This window comes from Equus asinus, chromosome 13 (genome assembly GCF_041296235.1).
Source record: "Equus asinus isolate D_3611 breed Donkey chromosome 13, EquAss-T2T_v2, whole genome shotgun sequence".
Lineage (NCBI taxonomy): Eukaryota > Metazoa > Chordata > Mammalia > Perissodactyla > Equidae > Equus > Equus asinus.
Genome location: NC_091802.1, coordinates 59,455,422 through 59,475,286, shown reverse-complemented (window position 1 = coordinate 59,475,286; position 19,865 = coordinate 59,455,422). Strand labels below are relative to the sequence as shown.

The 19,865-nt window shown below is 52.0% G+C and overlaps 2 protein-coding genes across 12 annotated transcripts in view; one reads left to right on the top strand and one right to left on the bottom strand.

Annotated features, from left to right (window-relative positions):
- The window catches only part of CCDC40 (coiled-coil domain 40 molecular ruler complex subunit), a 47,362-nt gene extending 43,043 nt beyond the window's left edge, over window positions 1-4,319 (bottom strand). The window contains exons 1-4 of the mRNA XM_044744492.2: window positions 4,209-4,319; window positions 3,823-3,970; window positions 2,911-2,974; window positions 2,047-2,481 (exon numbers count right to left, since the gene is read on the bottom strand). Of these exons, the coding sequence (XP_044600427.1) occupies window positions 2,047-2,481; window positions 2,911-2,974; window positions 3,823-3,851 (528 nt within the window). The 5' untranslated portion in view covers window positions 3,852-3,970; window positions 4,209-4,319. The remainder of the gene's footprint in view (window positions 1-2,046; window positions 2,482-2,910; window positions 2,975-3,822; window positions 3,971-4,208) is intronic.
- Window positions 4,175-19,865, top strand: part of TBC1D16 (TBC1 domain family member 16) — an 82,730-nt gene continuing 67,039 nt past the window's right edge. For 8 of the 11 annotated variants that reach the window (XR_011493969.1, XM_070483769.1, XM_070483767.1 and 5 more), the window contains exon 1: window positions 4,774-4,866. The gene's annotated coding sequence lies outside the window, so the exon portion shown is untranslated. Of the gene's footprint in view, window positions 4,336-4,773; window positions 4,867-19,865 lie in introns of those variants that run through there. The other 3 variants (XM_044744498.2, XM_070483770.1, XM_070483766.1) reach the window with 3 other exon arrangements.

Here is a 19,865-nt window from a genome sequence, read left to right as displayed (position 1 = left end):
GAAGCACTCGAAGGATGACAGCAGTTAAAAAAGAAGAAGAATGTGGGCGTGTGAGAAGGACACGAAGGCCAATTTAAATGGGCTCTCACTGGCTAAATTGGGGACAATTTGAGCATCAATAGAAATACTGATAGCAGTCGGTTATAACCCAGCAAATGAAATGGGGAACGGTGAGTCCGTGCAGATATAAATACGTAATTGAACACATTGAAAGTTCTCTGAGGGATGGGAGGTTTACATAGTTTCAAAGTATCTCCCCATGTTTATCTCAGAATGCGGTTGTTTTAACATCTGAAAATCAGTTAATGTAACCACCCAATTAATAAACTAAAAAAGAAAAAACATGCCATCATCTAATAGACACAGAACAATCTTTTGACAAAATCCAGCATCCTTTCATGAGAAAAAGAAGTACTCAACCAACAAGGGTAGAAGGGAACTTCCTCCACCTGACACAGGGCATCTCTAAAACCCCACAGCTGCCATCACCCTCAGAGTGAGAGGCTGAGAGCTGTCCCCCGAGACCAGAACAAGACATGGATGCCCGCTCTCGCCACTTCTATTCAACGTAGTGCTGGAGCTTCTAGCCAGTGAAGTGAGGCAAGGAAGAGAAACAAGAGGCATCCAGATGGGAAAGGGAGAAGTTAAACTGCTTTTCCTTGCAGACAACATGATCACCTTTCTGAAAAAGCCTATGGATTCTACAAAAACAGCTACTGCACCTAACGAGGGCATTTAGCGATGCTGCGGAATATAAGATCAATGTACAGCAATCAACTGCATTTCTATGTACTAGCAACAAACTATTGGAAACCATTTACCGTGGCATCAAAAAATGCAAAATGGTTAGGGATAAATCTGACAAAAGTGCAATACCCGTATGCATTGCTGAGAGAAAGAAGTTCTAAAAAAAGGGTGGTAATCTGTTGTGATTTTTTTTCTCATATGAAATAAATATTCACTTTTGTATCTTAAACAAAAAAACCCTCCTTCCCACACAATTCCTCTTAAATGCAAAGGGGTGAAGGGTAACTTCACGTGCAGCAGGCTGGCACTTTCTGGACAGGTGATCCATGCCCACCTCGTCAGTAATGGGACAAGCCCAATGGTGCACCATCCGATAGGATGCAAGGAGAGCACAGCATCCTTCTGTGACATCCCTGCCAAGGGACCACGACCCAAACTGCACCATGAGGAAACACCTGGCAAAGCCACACTGAGGGACATTCTACAAAATAGTTTGGTCTGTGATCTTTGAAAGCATCAAGGTCATCAAAGTCAAGGAAAGATTAAGACTAAAGAGACGTGACAGCTGAAGGCAACAGGAGATTCTGAACCGGACCTCTGCTGTAAAAGACATTATTGGGACATTTGATGAATGAGGACTGAGGACTGTTTAGTAATATCATGCAATTTCCTGATTTTGATAGTCACGTTGTGGTTGTTTGTGGGAACACGGAAGCGCTGGCAGGCAGTGGTGCAACAGATGGGCAGCGCACTTTTTAATGCTTAAAAAAAAATAAAAAGTTCTTATCATACTTCACTTTTTCTGTAAGTCTGTGCTTGCTTAAAAGTGAACAACGAAAGTTCTATGAATGTGACCATTGTCATTATTATCTAGGACTGCCCTGTCCAGTGTGGTAGCCACTAGCCACAGGTGGTTATATAAATGGAAATAATTAGAATCTTAAAAATTTAAAAATCCAGTTCCCCGTCTGCCTGGCCACATTTCAGGTGCTCTGCAGCCACATGTGACTATGGCTACCGTATTGGACAGATGAAGAGCATTTCCACCCTCATGGGATGTTTTATTGGACAGCACTGCTCCAGAGCGGGGAAACCTGGATGCCCTGACATGGAATGCTCCCAACCTCTGGAGGGTCTGAAACTCTTGACATTTGGCAATGGATCCAGAGACCTAAGTCTGCTAAGAAATTCTAGTAAGGATTGTGATCTGTGTTTAGAGTGGACCCTGAGTTCCTCACGTAGGCTGACAAACCCCATGGCAGTAAAACACTTGCGTAGCACAGACCTCAGGCCACTCACCCGTTTGCTAACCCTCCGTCGAGAAGCACCCTGGCCCGTTTGCTCAGGTGAACCTAAGACTTGCTCGGATGGCTCTGTGGAGATGACGCTCGCTCCTCTGGATTCTGATGGCTGGGGCGCCTCTCTGTCTTCAAGTCCAGCTTCCCGCCTTGCTCCCTCTTGCTGCGCTTCCACAGGACTGACTCCTGGAGAAGTCACATCTGTAGCACTGGCCTTTCCGTGAGGGAATTTGCCTTCCTCATCCGACTCGAAATCCTCTTCAAATTCGAAATCCTCTTCCGTTTCCACTTCCTCTTCAGTTTCGACTTCCTCATTGGTTTCGACTTCCCCTTCCATTTCCATTTCTCCATCATTTGCGATTTCCCCCTCAGAATGCTCTGTAGCACCAACAGCTTCCTCATTTTTCTGGTCACTGCTCTTCTCTATTGGTGGTACCTGTAGTCGTGTGGCAGGAAAAAAAATCAGGAAACAAAGTCTAGAGGTTCTTGTGAGGTTTTATTCTTCATGGTGTAATCATATGGCTGTTTCCGGCTACATCTGCACATTTCTGAACATCACTAAGAGATTATGTTTCATGCTTTATCTACTCTCTGTCTTTTGGTAATTGTTTTGCATCCTTCACTTGAGGAAATGAGTTTCGGAAAATCTCAGCTCAATCTAAGAATAGGATAGCCCTGACGTTTCTGACTAGCTGTCAACAGTCTAGAAAGGGGTGGAAGGAAACTGAGTTTCTCTGCAGCTGGATTGAGTCTGTTCCAGCGCAAGGTAACAGGGTCAGCACACAGTCTTCTTGAGCAAGTCCTGACTCTCTTTAATTGCTAGTAAATACAAGCCCAGAATAGTTCACCCCACAGGGACCTTTACCCCGTCGCCTTCATCCTTCTGGTCCTCCACTCCTTCAGAAGCCACGTCTCCTTCCAGGTGAGACCTGGGTGCAGAGAAACAATTTAACAATTTCAAATAATAGCCTTCTTTTTCCTGGCATTGATCACCTCCTGAACGTCTGTATCTATTTATTTACTTGTTAACTATCTGCCTCCCCTCTAGGCTGTCGGCCACAACTTAGTCACGTTTGTCACTAACCACAGTGCCACATCATGCCTATCATGAGAGTGCCACAGAAGAGTTGTTCCATGAATGAATGAATGAAAAATACAATTATTGAAGCATTAAAGGGACAGCACAAGTAGATTATGCCAGAAAAGTCACCTTAAATACACTTGTGTCTGTGACAAAACTGGGGAAAAGAAATAGAAAGTAAGAGAAAATTGCGTAAAAAGGACTTTAAAATAGTTTCTATCCTTTTAAACCAAGCATCAGTGAGCAGAGGGGGGGTGGGGTATCCGCCCTTCCAGGAGGGAGGCGGGGGCTGGGCTGGTCTCTCTCTCACAGCGTCAAGGTGGGACCGCATCCCGCAGACCCCAGCCCTGCAGAGACCCCTGCTCTGGGCTCTGCAGCAGGGAAGGCCAAGCATAGTGGTTGCCATGGTTACTGCGGGGCGAGCCCGTCCCGGGTTTCAGAGAGTGCAGCGCCTGGAGCCAAGGAAGGAGGGAGGGTGCGGGAAAGGACAAAGGGACGGGAGGTGAGAAGGAAGCGGGGGCACGCAGGGGGTGGGTGGGGGGCGGCCTGGGAGAGCAGGAAAGGTCCAGAGAGTGGGGCTGGAAGGGGCAGAGGCAGGAGGAAAGGAGCATGGAGGGGAAGGGGCGCCGAGGAGGCTATGGAAAAGGTCAGGCGTGGGGGCCGCTCCGAGACCCGCGGTCCCCCGGCCTGGCTTACCCGCCCTCCTGGCCACCGGGCTCCGCCATCTCCTGTTGCTAGGCGACGTCGTCAACATCCGGCGAGCGGGGACCAGGCGCAAGGAGTGGGGGGGCGGCCTGGGCGCGCGGCCTTTGTGCCGCTTACGTGCACGAGCAACACACAACACCTAAATATGTAAATCTAGTAAAGCGTAAATACGTATTTTCTCCATCTCTATCTCCAAGTCCGAGCTCTACCCCGCCTAGCTCAGTTTCTGTAAAGTGACAACCAAGCAAAAGTGTGTTCAGCCGGGCAACTCCGATGCCCCAGGGGACCGCGCCAGGCACCCAGGAACATAGGACAGCTAAGTGCCCCAGGGTGGCAGGCGGAGGTGGGGGCGCGAGGGGCTCCAGAGCCGGCTGCACCTTCGGGGGGCCGGAACCTCCGCCTGGCGCCCGCTCATCCGTCTCCAGACATCGGGTGCTCGGCGCCCCCTCCGCCGGGGTCCTGCCAAGAATCCTTGGCGGAGGAGGGATGCCCAGTGGCCTTCTGGTGGGTGTCGTTCCCTTCCTACCCCAAATACGAAAGATACAAATGCAGAGGGGGGACGGAGAGGGCGAGCGCGCACGTGGAGTGTCCAGGGCGGAGTCCCGGGGCCAGGGTGCCCGGCGGCGGCGAGGCCGGGAATTGGGGCGGCCGGGGTGGGGGTGGGGGTGGGGGTGCTGGAGCCCTGTGCCCGGAGGTTGGAAGGCGGCTCGGGCAGGGCCGGGGGCCAGATTGGACAGGGAGCTGGGGCCAGGCTGAGTCGGTGTGGGGGTCAGTGCCAGGGCCGGGGAGCGGGCCTGATGGGCCATGGCCGGGCCGGGCCGGGCCGGGCAGGGCCGGGTTGGGCCGGGTTGGGTCTCGCGGGGCGGGCCGGGCGCTGGGTTGGGCCGGGCCGGGCCGGGGCGGGCCGGGGGGCGGGCTGGGGGCCGGGCCTGGCCGCGCGTCCCCGCCCCGCCGCGCCTCACTGGCTGCGGCAGCGGCGGCGGTGGCGGCGGCCCCCGGAGCCGGCGCGAATCCGGCCCCGGCTGCGGGACCCGGGTGGGTATCAGGGCCGGGCCGGGGGCCGTGCGGGCGCGGTCTAAGGGCCCGCAGGGGACCGGGGGCGCCCCTCGGCGGGGACGAGGCAGGGGCGCGGGGCGCGTGGGCCTGCAGCCGCGGGGCCCGGGAGGGGCCGGGCCGGCCGCAGCCCGGAGAGGTGCGGGCCCCGGAGGGAGCGGGCGGCTGGGAGCACCCCAGATCCCGCCGGGAGCACCCCGGGGACCCCCGGGCCGGGCCGGAAGTGGGCCTAATTCGGGGAGACTGCGTCCCCGGCTGTGCGGAGCCGCGGACCGGAGCACTTGCGGTCTTTGTCTGGCTGGATCGTCCGAGCGCGCGAAGGCGAACTTGCCGGCGCCGCCGCCGCCGCCGCTGCGGCCCCCGGAGTGCGCTTTCCTCCCCGGCAGCGCGCGCTCTTGGCGTCCGGGGCCCTCGGGTTGGGTGGTCTGGCTGTTTAAGAACCGCATGTCGGGAAACTCACTTCATCTGGGCCCGGGCTCTTCCCCCTTATCTTTTACTTAAAAAAAAAAAAAAAAAGGGAAAGAAAGAAAAAATAGGCAATTTAAGATTGCTAAATATAACCTAAGGAACCTTGCCAGCAGCCGGTGAGTCTTGAAATCCTGTTATTCCCACACTCGGAATTTGGTGCGTATGTTGGCCACAATCTAGTTCAGATTCTGTTCAGAAATAGAAAACGACACAATACGTCCTCTTTCCCCCTCACGAAGTTTGTGGTACTGCCGCGTCCAGTTCACGGGAGAAGCTGGCTGGCTGGCCAGCCCCTGGGACGGGTCCTGGAGATCTCTCTTTACCTGAAGCCACCAGTTCTTTCATCTGCGAAGAAGAGGGAAATGGTTCTCAAAAATGGCCCTGTGATGGAGCATATGATCAAAGGGCGGTTGGCAAAGGCCTGGATTCGAGAATTCCTTTCCGAATCTGTCACTGATTGATTACAGGACTTTGAAAAATCTGTGTATTAGTTTTAGAAGCTCCTCGTTAGAAACATTAGCGTTTCACTGATTAGTGAATATTAAACACTTTGAAGAACTGTGAAAGCTCTTGCAAGGAGAGGATTATTAAAGTGAGGAAAGCCTTTTAGTAGTAACCGTGAAGTTCCCTAACTGCGTCCGTCCGTGCTTGTATGGAGGCCCTGTCGTACACTGAGGGCAGTTGCTGTGTTTTCTGCAGCATATGTTGGCTTGTGGAGTGTTTATGGTGAGCAGAATCTCAGAATATGGCTAAAGAAAATTCCTATCAGTGGAATTTTTAAACCCTCCGGCAAGGATGGTGGCTTCTGGTTATCACGCATGAGTTCATTTATCCCACAAAACAAATCCATAAAGTCAGGACTGAGGTTATCTCCATTTTACGGATGGGAACACTGAGGCTTAGAGAAGTAACTTCCCCAAGTTCACGCAGCTGGGAGGGACAGAGCTAGAGGCCTCGGCCCAGGATATTCCAGCTCCAAAAACCCACTGAGCCACACTGCCTCCCCTCTTGTGACTGGCCTCTGTCATTCTCATGCACACACTCTCCCTGCCCCGCTTTCTGCAGACAAGACAGCGCAATTCACTCTGCCAAGTGATTCATAAAAGTGCAAGGGAGTGCGGAGTCAGCCATGTCACCACTGGCTGCTGACATTGGTTCATGCCAGTCTCTTAGGAGCCTCCTAGGCATCCGTGGAAAGGCACTGGAGGAGACAACCATGGGTTGGCAGGACCTCCCTGCGCCTGGGCTGGTCTCAGCCCCGGGTTTTGGGTAGGTCAGTGTGGTGGTTAAAAACATGGCCTTCAAAGTAGGCTGCTGAGTTCAATACCAACCCTGCTACATATTACTGACAATTCCTCTTGCCTTAGTTTATCCATCTGTAAAATGGAGTAACACTGCCTCAAAGGTCTGTTGCGACGATTATCTAAAGCACCTGGCACCTGACACATGCTAAGTGCTCGTTATTATTATTATTAATGACCATCATTTGGATTTTTCACATTTAACTAGACTGGTGAAAACATTTTGGTTTTGGTTTTTGGTTCCTTGTATGTGTGGTCCATCAGGTGGAAAGCTGATCATAAGCAGAAGTGGAATTCTCCCTGTGGGTCTGTGTACCCTCTTTGTGAATTTGCAGGGGACTGGGTCCCTGCAGGCTGTTCCAAGGACCAGGGCAACCAGGTTGCCTGGCAACAAATTTCAAGTAGAGATTTTAGCTTGTCCCGCCTACCTGGCTGAGGGACCCTGATTTTTTTCACAGGCTGAGTCCTCTCTTGTAAGACTAGTCACTTAGTTTCCTACAGCGTGACAGTGTGGGGAGGATGGCTGCTCGGTCGGGAAGCCATTGCAGCAGCAGAGGTCGATTTTATTGGTGCACGTTGTGGTTCATTGGTGTACAATGTATCTTATTGGTGTGCACTGTATTGTACATCGTTCTGTTGTATTTGTGTTACATCGAGGAACAAACACTGATGAAGCCAGTGCACAAGTCCACACTCTTTTTACCCCCTCCAAAATTTGGGGAAATGGTGTAGGAAATCTTTTCCCGTTCACTTCAGTGGTGATGTTTTTTTCTGCTGTTGACCCCCTGTGCGTCCCTCGAGCGCCTGGTCTTGCCTCTCCAATCAATCTGCTTTGATGGGTTGTCTGATGACTTCTGATCTGAAGCAAGTCCTTTGCTCTATCTTCTGAACTTAGATAGCCATCCTCAAAGAAGGAGAGAAATTTAAGTTTGATGTCTGCCTGCAGCTGCTTCACTTGTGTGGCCAGCACAAGGAAAGGAATGGGAAGAAACCCACTGTCCGCTCGTAACGGCATGCCCTCCGCTGGCTGAGCCCTGGGTGGTGAGTCTGTCCAGGTCTTTAAATTTAAAGTTTGCAATGAGCAATCTGTATGGACCCACCTGACGGCAGATACAGAGACGTGGCAGTACCTTTTCTGTGCTCTTTCTGGATTGGCCACTGTAGAAACCACCATAATACGGGTGCGCCCCGAGCCTGTGTCCGCGCTAGCTTGCACGCTTTGGTTTATGTGCTGGTTTTCCACATGGAGTGACCCTGAGTTCAATAATCTGATAAATTGGTCATTACACTCTCTAGCGTTCTGGAATCGGGGCAAAGGGCATGCTTAAAAGATGTCATTTGACACCCTTTCGCTTTTCAATTTCTGTAACTAAAATGCTTTCCCTAAGCAAGATCGATTGTGTTGCATTTCAGAGGTGTCGTCAATACGTTTTGCCCTGGTTTGAGTTTTGTTTTGTGGAGCCTTAGCTACTCCTCTGCCACCGACAGCGAGAAGCTCTGCGTGTCACAGCACAGGCAGGATGTAGATAGAAGTGGGGTGGTCCTTGGCCACTTCGGGGTCGGTGGTTGGTTTCCTGGCTGGATTTGCACGTTTCTTTGCATTTGGGTTCAGTCCTTCCTCTGTCCCCGTCCCGCTCATCTTTAAGTCAGGTTTCGTCTCCCAGACCCTATTTCCTCGGCTCTTTAGGGGGGAAGATAGTATTTTGGCATTTGCTGTTCAGGGGTCCAAACAGCAGATGGTTTCTCCCTGGAGCGGCAGAGGTTCTGGGGTTTTCCACGGAGCAGGTGGTCATCGAAGTGACAATTGAAAGAGGAAAGTCACAGCTAGGCAGGCCACCAGAGCTCCTCGTGCCCTCGTTTAACTGTCTTGTCCAGTTATAGCCTCTCAAAGGCCCTTTCCCCTGTGGCAATTGGTCCAAGGCTCCAGCACTTGGGTTGATGCCCTAAACTTGGTTCTTCGTTTTAAATTCACGTGGATTGTCTTGTCCTCCCTTCTACGCAGAGTCCCTGCCCACTGCAGCCGTTTCTTGGGCCACAGTCTTTTCCATGTGATCCTGAGTGTAACTTCCGTGCAGGAAATCCATTTCTCTCCTGCAATAATCCCATAACTTGAAGTTAAATGCAATCGAGAGAAGGGTCGTATCAGCCCACAGGTGTGTCTCATTGGGATGGTAGGATGAAGGAGACGCAAATTCCCCAACCCGTGCCCCCCAAGAAACAGGCTTCCTGATCTGCCTGCAGCATTTACATCACCCTTTGAACCTTGAAGCCACGGGTTCCCCAAAAGACCGTGAGGCACGTGCCTGGTTCTGGGAAGGCAGAGGGAGCGGGGCCTCATCCGAGGTGTGCTGGCAGCAGATGTTTTATGGGAGGAAAACGATGCTTGTTTGCTTGTGTCTGGCTCGTGTTTAATATGGCAACGCCTTGTCCCTGCTCTTTGTTGACTGGGCTTCGAGGGCAAGATGAACCGGTTTCTGTGGCCACGTGGCAGGTGACCAGAGCTCAGGGCGTTTTGCTCCTGAGCAGTCTGACAGTGACAAGGTCAGGGGAATAATCACCTGTGGGCTTCATCCCACGACATGTCCCCCCAAGTGTCCAGTGGCCACCACCCCCCCTGCAGTGAGCAGCTGTCACGATGGGCATAGGCTGCATCCCTCAGGTGTGTGGGAACTGCAGGTGCACCCTGGCCCCAAGGCAGGCGCAGCACAGAGCACTGAATGGGAGAAGTCGGGACGGGCCTCTCTCCTAGGGGCTCCGGGCCACCCCATTTCTTTTGTCTTCCTAGGAAGATTCTGTAAGAGATGTTTGCATCTTTGCTCCTATTTGTTTTCCTGTTTGGGAATTGATGGAGCCCTTTATACCAGGGCAGCAAACCAAGGCTTTAGGCTGAGGAAGCCACCCCAGGGCAGGCACTGGTCCGTGAGCCTGCAGCCTTCCTCGCCCAGACTTGCTGCCGCCACGGGGACGTCGAGGCCCAGGTTCTCTCCTCTCCTGGTTCTGGGCCCAGGTTCTCATCATGTTGCTTAAAGCGTAGTCACTCTGGTGGGAGTTTGATGGTCAGTGGGTGAGTAGACGGAAAGCTTCTGCTGGAGTTAGAAGTCAGCTCTTTACAGCATGCTTGGTGTGGTGTGGTTGGCAAAAGAATGGTCCCCAAAGGTGTCCACGTCCGTGTTCCTCAATCCTGGGAACCTGTGAAATGTTAGGTCCCATGGCAAAGGGGATTAAAGTTGCAGATGGAATTAAGGTTGCTAATCAGCTGACCTAGAGATGGGGAGGCTGTCCTGGATTCTCCTGGGGGTCCGGTGTCATCACAGGGACCTTAAAAGTGGAAGAAGGAGGCAGAGAGTCAGCGTCAGAGTGATGTGATGTGAGAGAGACCTGATGCACCATTGCTGGCTTTGGATGACAAAGGGGCCGCGAGCCAAGGAATGCGGCAGGCTCTGGAAGCTGGAAAGGCAGGAAAACAGACTCCACGGAGCCTCCAGAAGGAGACAGCCCAGCCAACACCTTGAGTTTGGCCGAGTGAGGCCCAGGTCGGACTTCTGACCTCTAGAACTGTGAGAGGATGCAGCTGTGTGTTTAAGCTGCTAATTTGTAACGATTGGTTACAGCAGCTGCAGGAAACTGATGCACGTGGCATGGAAGTGCTTTCCGAGGGAAGTGAGAGAGACTTGTGTCTTTCGTGTCATTTCTTAATCCAGGTTGGCTCATTTCTGGCTTTTCAGTGACTGTGCCTCTCTCAATCCAGGACTCTCTTTCCTCGGGTATAAACCACCAAACCGTGGGGAACAAATTTTGGGTAATAGATGTCTTACCTTCATCCCTGTAAATATCAGCTGGAGGAGAGCCCCACCCCACCGCCGCCGGGGCGTTACAAAAGCTGCAGCTGCCTCTGGGCCAAGTGTCAGTGGTCAAGTGGCTCCTCAAGGACAGAAGGAACATGTGGGGTTAACGACAGGCCTGCTGCTGTCTTCTGGCTCCAACCCAGCAGCAGGGCCAGCTCTGAACCAGGTTGCAAAATAAGAAATCTTCTCTCCCTTCCCAGCCCCCTCGCCTCCCTCTCACCCCTACCCCATCTCTTGGGGCTTCTGTGGTTTCCGACATCTTTCCTCTGCAGGCAGCTCCCCATCCTCCAGCTGCCTCAAAGCCCCTCTCCTTCTGGACAGAGTAGGCTGCCTTTATCCCCAGTTTAACTAGCCCCTGCCAGCTGCAGATGGCCGAGAATCCGTCTTCTCAAAGGTCTTCTAATTCTCACAGGGTTGCAGGTTAAAGGGGAAGAATGACTTCCTAGTGGGGGAGTTTCTGCAGAGAGAGGTTTGTTTTATGAGCATGTGTGTGTTTTGAGGGGAGGCCAAGTTGTTCTTTCCGTTCGAATTGCTCAATAGCCTGTTCTGCAAAAATCTCGCCCTACCTAGAGGTCACTGATGGCTCAGAGAGCACAAAATTCAACTTGTAATCGGGCCTCAATCAGACGGTTAAGAACCAACATTGGCACTTTTACTGTATATCTTTTAAAATCATTGCCTTTTTTCTGGGACACCTCAGCTGACGCACATTCTAGATCTTGGCCTTACTCCATCTCTGTATTCCTGGTGCCAACTGCCAGGTTGGCATCGCTGTCCTTTCCATCAACAAAAACATGGCATTTGGAGCTTTACCGAAGGTGGCATTGTGGTCAGCCCAGCATAAAAGGAACTTCTCAGAGATGTCCTGCACTCAGGAGTTTCGAAACTAAAACCAACAGTCCTGACACGGACATAACCATTTTAAAGTAAAAATATTAAGCGAGTGCGTTCGAGAAGAATCAGATTTTTATCGTTGCCAAGGGTCTACCTTGAGCTGTTTCTCTATCCACCTTCATCTTTCAGGATTTGGGGAGAGGATTTGTAATATTGGTACAAAGTGCTTTGAGCATCCCGGGCTGCTGTTTTGATTTCAATTAACGCCAGCTCCGTACTAGAGATGGAAAAATCAGATAGCTGTTCCTGCCTGGGGCCTCTCTCAGCTCCCTTTTGAGTGTTAGCTGATTTTGTGTCTTAGGATGTCTGCTGACGGCATTTAAAGATGGTGCTAGACGTGCTCCCATCCCCGGCTCCATCCGTGTTATAATGAGAATGAATCATATGGCCATGGAAAGACCTCAGCCCCGTGGAAGGGCCCCTGCGCGTTCTGCTTGCTCTGAGTTCTGCGCTTGGTCCGTCGAGAGGGTGGTTATCTTTGCTCTTCTCCCCGCCTCGTAGGACACCAGGTCGCTATGGTCGTGAGAACCATTCAAGGTGGTGCGTCTCGTGGGTTGGAGGACATTAGGAAGGTCGCCCGTCAGGCTGTGCCATCTTTGCCAGGCCCTGCCTTGCTGCTGGCAGCCTGTCCTCAGTCTGGGAACCCGAGCTCTCTCTGTCACCTGCTCTCACTCTCCCTGCCCTGAGCTCCCGGCCCATTTCCTGTATCCATCCACATGATTCCACCCAGAGCCTGGCCCCTTTGGGTGCACGCTTCCTGGTCTCAACCCTCTTTTTTTTTAATTAATAGATTTTGTTTTTAGAGCAGTTTTAGATTTACCAAAAATGAGCAACAAGTACAGAGTGTCCACACAGCCCCCTCCGGGTTCCACTGTTCTTTTTGTGTGTGGTAAAGTGCACACAGCACAGTCACCACGTCAGCGGTCTGGAAGCTCACGAGTCCGTGGCGTTGAGTGCATTCACCTCCTTGTGCCACCATTGCCCCCGTCCATCCCTGGGACTTTCCTTCGCCTTGCCTTTGCCTGCTCCTCCGGCTCGGAGCTCTCCCTCTGCACCTGCTGCTCGCCATGGCCCCTTCCACACGGCCCTGTCAGCCGAGCCGGCAGGGCAGCTGCCGGGCCCTGGATGAGCTCTGCCTCCCTCCCTCCCAGGCTCCCCTCTGTTTCACGTGCCCCTCGGAGGCCTCAGCACTGCTCTCCATCATCACATTACCGCCTTCACCTGAGCCCCATCCCTAACATCCTTGGAGGATCAGAGCCCTGACTTTGAACGCAACGCTCCCCAGGAACCTTCTAGCTGCCCCTTCTGTGGCGTGGACCCACAGTGTGGCCAAGTCAAGTGCCCTGTATGAACCCCGTGAGTGTACCAAAGGCAACGAAGTGCCCACCACCCCCCAGGACTCCCCCTGGGTCTCTTTCCAGTTGCCCCCTGCCCCTCCGACCATCTGGAGAACCAGACGGAGGTTCCCAGGTAGGACTTAGATGGCTGTGTGTTTTCCACCTCAGGGTCAGGAGAAGAGAGCGTGTTTGCAGAGGGTGCCCATGGAAGCCTGCAGGCCAGGCCAGGGATAGGATGGGTGGAGGGGGGGCCCTTCTCCTCTAAGGCAAACTGTTGAAGCACGTGTGCCAGCAGAGGGGCTGAGAAAGGCCAGGCTGCCCTGCAGTGGTGGGCAGATGATCAGAGAAGTGAGGGTGTGCCGGTGCCGGGAGCAGTCTCTCCTTGTCTTCCGCCCGGGCCCACTGCCTCCTCTCCCTGGCCCCCCGGCCTCTGGTCCTTCCTCTCTGCCCAAAGTTGCTGCCAGTCGGAGGCCCAGGCCTGTGCTCTGCTCCAGCTGCAGCTTCCCCTGCAGCAGGGCAGCGGTCGCACACAGGGAATGATCCTGGAAGCGGGCGGTGAGGGGCCAGGATGGCCAGGCCTTAGAAATCTAGGAGGTGGCTGCCACTTCCTCAGAGGAGGTTCAGGTCGGGTGGATGCAGGGCCCTTCAGGCCAGGTGGCTGCTGTGCTCTGCAGGTCCATTTCCTTATCACTTAACCTTCCCTGGGTCCCTGGTTCATAGGGACACCCGAGGACAGGAAGGGACACAGAGCTGCCCAGAGCCAGCCCACGATGAGACAAGCCTTGTGGCCAGACCAGGTGGGCAGTGAAGCCCAGGACGCAAGGGGAGGGGTGTCCTCCCAGGGTTTCTCTGCAGGAGGCGTTTTCCAGGCCTGTTCCTTCAACTCCATATCCTGGGACATGCAGGCTGCACGCTTCCCACTGCACCTGGTGACACATGGCCCCAGCTTACTAACCCAGTGACAGATGAGCGCCCTGCTGCTGGGTGGGGATAGGCCTTCTGTGGTCCTGTATCCACCCAGCACCCGCCTCTTAATCCTGTTTAACACCCTGCTGCTGAGCACAGCCGGGGAGGAGGCGGGGGTGAACCCGGCAGCATGACGTGTCATTAGTTTGCGCTGATAACAGCACGGCCTGAGAGGCAGAGGGCGTGGTCGGCCTCCGTCAGAGCCTCTAGGGGGTGCGGGGGGGGGGGGGAGCAGTAGGTGAATGGTTCCCAACCTCAGGAGTCGCCTGGGCTGCCCGCCCCCAGACCTGCAGGGTCAGAAGTCTCGGGGTTTGCCCCGGACTTTCTTAAGCCCCCTGGTTTGGAGAAGTGCGGCATCAGGGGACCTTCGTGGTGCTGTTCTTGGTCGTGGGGACCGTGCCTCTGCCATGCCCCTTTCTTAGTGGCCCTGCCAGATTTGGGCGCCCACGCTCCCTGTGGGCATTGTCCTGAGCTTTGCGAGTGAGGCCTCCGTTCTCCTCCGGGAGGTGGCCTGGCGGCCTGTGCTCCCTGGCGCTCCTTTCCTTCCCCTCTCTTCTGACAGGGTGGGGGTGAGCTCAAATTTATATGCACCAGCTGGAGGACTCAGAGAGCACTGCCGAGTCAGGACGCTGCCAACTCGGAGGGCGGAAGCCGAATGGAAACTCACACCGAGGAGGAGCCCAGCTCTCTGCTGACTCGTGGGGCCCCAGCCTTTCCCACTGTGGCGCCCGGCCACAGGACACGAAGCTGTGGTTGTGGGGCTGGGGGCGGTGGGAAGGGCGCACACCTGGAGCGCAGGTGGGCCACCAAGGGGAGCAGGGCCCGCAAGGAGCCCACACCCTGAGCCCGGAGTTTTGTGGCCGTGGCCCCACGCGGTAAGGTGGACGAGAGGCGGTTGTCCCTCTTGGCCTGGACGGAGGTGAGGAGCCCCCGGCAGGACCCACTGGGTGTGAGGCATCCTGGACCAATGGGCCTTGTGCGAGGTTCAGAGGCATGGCAGGGATGGGTGTGTTGGAGACTCGGTCCTTTGGCCCCAGAGGAGGCTGTGGAATTCTGGGGTTCTGAGGGGGGCAGCGGCTCTCTGGGCACAGTCAGCATTTGAGCCGCCAATGAGCAGAGCCGGGTTTACAGTTACCCCGGAGGGCCACCTACCCCGACGAGGGGAGAGCGGGTGCTGTCATTGATGGCAGGAAGGCAGGCCTGTGAGTTTCTGAAAACTTACTTCACCCAGGTGAGGTTAAGACGACCCCGCCTCCCTGCCTGTCCATGCAGCGTGCCTGTGGGGAAAGCTCTCACGGGAGCGTGTTAATAGTGTGAAACCACAGGTTTAACACACGTGTCTGTCACATGTGCAGTGTGGGACGAGCTGAGAGGTTGCAGCCTGGAGCACAGGCCGTACAGGTCTATGGGTCACAACGAAGGGCCCCTTCTTTTTAAATATCCTACAAAGGTTTATGTGACAAGCATGCCACCTTTATTAATTATAATTGATGTCCCTATTTTTATCAGACAAATAACTGAGTACATAATAAAAACAGGAAGTAACGATAAAAACAACACAAACACCCATTCAATGAACTGGTTGATAACTTTAGTTAACACGTGTGGCCTTTTTGGGAGAATGTGCATTTTGACTTACGCTTTTTGAGATATCAAAAGCAGTTCATTGAAAATTGAAATCGTAAGAAAATTAGAAGAAAATATAAACCAACGATGAACTAATCTTTGGCTTGGGGAGGATGATATACAGTATAAAAGTAGTAAAAAGAAATCACTAAAAAAAGTTAACACAAATTTGACTGCATAGAAGTTTAAGATTTCTGTACTTCCAAATAGATGATACAATTAAAAGACAGACAACAAATTAGGAAAAACACACACAGCAACTATAGCAAAGGATTAAAATCTTTGCTATATAAAGAGTTCTGACATATCAATAAGAATACTAACACCTCAGCAGAAAAATTGGCAAAGCACACCAACAGACAATTCACAGGATGAGCATAGATGTCTATTAAACATAGGACAATCTGCTCATGTGAATTGATCATCAGAAAACCATTTTTCAATTACCAAATTGGCAAAGATTCAAACCCCTAATAATGCTGTCCCTTTTTTTGGAAATCCATTGGGTGCCATGTGTCAGGAGTCCAATTTATCCTCCAAGGAAATAGTCAGGAATCCCAGAAATTATCCTAAGGAAATGGAGAGGATGCAGATGAAGATTTATGTATAAAAATGTAGAGTTTATTACTTAGATAGCCACTATTTGGAAACTAAAGGTCTAGCGATGGTGTCTGGTTCAAGAATGGTGCATCCATGTAATATGCATGGAGCTATTAAGATAGAGGGTTGACACTTTGAATTTTTAATTTTGCTGATACGGTATATTGGTTTCCTGTGGCTGCTGTAACAAAGAACCACAAACTGGCTTAAACAACGAGATTTGTTTTCTCGCAGTTTTGGAGGCTGGAAGTTTGGAATCAAGGTGTGGGCAGGGTGGTTTCCTTCTGAGGCCTCTGTCCTTGGCTTGCACATGGCCTTCTTTGTGATCACAGGGTGTTCTCCGTGTACATGTGTATCGGTCTCCACGTTTCTTCTTTTTAAAGGACGCTCCGTCACATTGGCTGGGGCCTGCCCTGATGACCTAATTCTAACTTGATTACCGCTGTAAAGACCGGTCTCCGGATAAGGTCATCTTCTGGGGTCCTGGGGGTTAGAACATCAATGTGAATTTTGGGAGGACACACTTCAACCCATAACACATGGAAAAATACATTTATGATATAACTGAAAACCAGGTGTGGTATAATTCCAGGGGGTGTTTTTTTGGTTTGTTTTTTTAAGATAGGCTCATAAGATCGTAGAAAATATACAAATATTTTTGGATAGTGTGACTTAAGGGACATTATTTTTCTGTATACTGCTCTGAGAATGTTTCATAATTTTTTTTAAAGTTTTAGAAAGTAGGTCAAGCATTCTCCACGTCTAGTTTGATAGAGACCAGAGGTTGGGAACCAGGTTTAATTTAGATGACATAGACCTACGAAGGAACAAATATGTTTAAAAAATAAATACGAACTGTGGCTCATGTTTAACAGACATGCCCTGATCCACCCAAAGGCACATTGTCTTCCCCAGGACGGTCCGGGGGTGGACCTGGGCGGGACTGTCCCCGTCACCCATGGCTGGGGTGGGGTGAGAGCTGGAACTCTGCACCCGGGGCACAAAGGTCTTGTGTTCTGGGTTTTTCTGCTCTCGGAGTGACGGCGGGCGTGCCGAACCTGTCTCCTCATCTGCAAATCTGTGCTTCCAGGACGCGTCTTACAGAGCCGCGGTGAGGTTTCGCATCTCATAGGTGGGACAACACTGTGCTGTGAACGCTTGTATTTTAGAATCTCCTTCAAATCTTCCAGCACCTTCTTTGGATTATCCTCAATGGTGGCCAACATCTTCACGTAAAGATGGTTTGGTTTTTAGAATCAGCTGAGAGTTGTCTGCAGCCCAGCCTGGGGGTGAGGACGCTTAAACTAAGTCATGCCGTTCGAGCCTCCAGCCCTGCCCCAGGCTCGCCCACCCGAGGCCCCAGCCGCAGGAGGCCCCTGAGCACCCGGCACGTGGCTGGTCAGAACTGAGGTTGCGTCACTATAGAGTACATGCCAGACTTTGGAGACTTAAAGAATGTAAGATGGCTCATCAATCATTTTTGTCATATGGTTTACATGTGGAAAGGATATTATTTGGGATATAATGGATGAAATAAAAATATATTATTAAAGTTAATTTCACTGATTTCTTTTTCCTTTTTTAAAATGTGGCTAGTAGGATATTTGAAGTTGCATATGTGGCTCGAATTCCATTTCTGCTGGGCAGCGCTGGACTAGGAAAAGCAGACTCGTGTTTTTGTATGGCTCGTTACCTCACTTTGCAGTTCTTGAAGAATTCTTGAATTCTAAAAGTGTTCCAGACGACAGAATCCTCATTAGAATAAGGATGTAGCCTTTCTGGACGATTAATTGGAAAGACAGCACATTTCTTGATGCGTAGGTTCCAGTGTGATTCTTTCACGTTTCATAACTTGGTTGTCGTATGTCCTCGTGAGCTGTGAAGTGTTCAGAGAGTGGCAATATAGTGGGTGAGACGGAGAGACACCAGCGACCTGGAGCGGCCCGGAAGCGATCTGGGTAGAGATGGGCGGCCCTGCCCAGAGTATCCGGGACCTGGCAAGACGGTCCTGAAAGTGGTTGATGGCAGAGGTCAGCCATCCGCAGCCCATGGACCAAACAAGCCTTCCCCTGTTTTGTACAGTGGGTGTGCTAAGGATGGTTATTACATTTTTAAATGGTTGAAAAAAATCGAAAGGAGGATTTTTTTGTGATGTGAAAATTGCATGAAACTCGGGGACGAGTGTCTATAGATAAAGTCTCCCCGGATACAGTGACGCCCGTTGACTGTCTGATTTTACACCACAGGGACGGAGTTGAGTAGTTGTGGCAGTGGCTGTCTGGCCAGAGGGCCAAAAATATTTACTATCTGGCCCTCAGAACCAGCCTGCGGACCCTGGACAGAGGGGTCCACTTGATTCTGCAGCCCACAATGAAAGGGTTGGGATGGGGGAAGCCTGAGAAGGGGGAGGGGTGGGTTCGGGGGAGCCAAGTGGATTCGGGGCCCTGGATGTGGCTGAAAACAGAGGGATGTTCATGGCTCAGGCCTGGGAGGTGAGGACCTGATCTGGGCCCTGGGTCCCCTGGACTGGTGATTTTCAAGGTGATGCTGAAGTTCAGGACCTCGGTGATGGGGGAGAAGGGAGAAGTGGATCCTTCTGGGTAAAGACTCAGGAACGGGACGCGAGGCTCTTGGGCTGGTGGGAAGCTGTTCGCAGAACGTCATGCTTGGGAGAGTTAGCAGCCATGGAGGCAGCTGGAGATACACTTATGAGCTGGGGAGACCGGAGAACAGAGTTGGGGGGCACAGGAGGGGCACCCACAGACCCAGATGGGGCTGAGGGTCCAGCGTTGAGCCACCTGGTCTGGGATGGTATAGGACGGCTCTGAGACCACCCCTCCCCTGCCAGGATGGGGGTGAGTCTGTGAGCCAGCTGGCACCCCTACACCTCTGCCCCAAGAGCCTGTCTAAGCACTGGGCAGAAAGAATTCAATTTAGGGGGACATCCTAAATCAGCTCGGATTTGGGAGAAGTTATACAAAATGCAGGAAGTTCAAAGAAAAATATAATAATATACCCTGAGACCCTCCACAGGTTGATAATTAAAAAAATTTTTTTTATTGTGGTAAAACATACATGACATAAAATTTACCATTTTAACCATTTTTTTTTTGAGGAAGATTAGCCCTGAGCTAATGTCTGCAGTCAATCCTCCTCTTTTTGCTCAGGAAGACTGGCCCTGAGCTAACATCCGTGCACATCCTCCTCTACTTTATATGTAGACGTCTACCACAGCATGGTGTGCCAAGCGGTGCCATTTCTGCACCCAGGATCCGAACTGGGGAACCCTGGGCCGCCGAAGCAGAATGTGCAAACTTAACCACTGTGCCACCGCGCCGGCCCCCATTTTGGCCATTTTTGAGTGTACACTTCAGTGGCATTAAGCACATTCCCACTGTTGTGCCACCATCACCCCCACCCCTCTCCAGAACGCTTTCATCTTCCCAAACTGAAACTCTGTCCCCATTAAACACTGAGTCCTCATCCCCTCCCCAGCCCCTGGCACCCACCATCCTACTTTCTTTCTCTATGAACCTGACAACTCTAGGTGCCTTGTGTGAGCGGAATCACACAGGGTTTGTCCTTTCGTGACTGGCTGATTTCGCTCAATTTGGTGTTCTCATGGTGTATCCATGTTGTAGCAGGTGTTAGAATTCAGTTCCTTTTTAGGGCGGAATGACGTTCTGTTGCATGGATAACCACGTGTTTATCCATTCCCAATGGATGATCTTATCATATTGGCTTCAAGTTTTTTTTTTTCTTTCAAGAAGATTGAGTTAAAGTCCCTCTGGGGATGTTTCCATGCCGGCCCCCCCGACCCCTGAAGCTGGCCTGAACCCTGCCCAGCGTGGTCTGCGTCTTGGACATCGCTAATCTCTGACCAGGAGACAGCCTGGCTCTATACGGTCTCTTCATTTACGTGGACGGCATGGCGCCCACGGGGC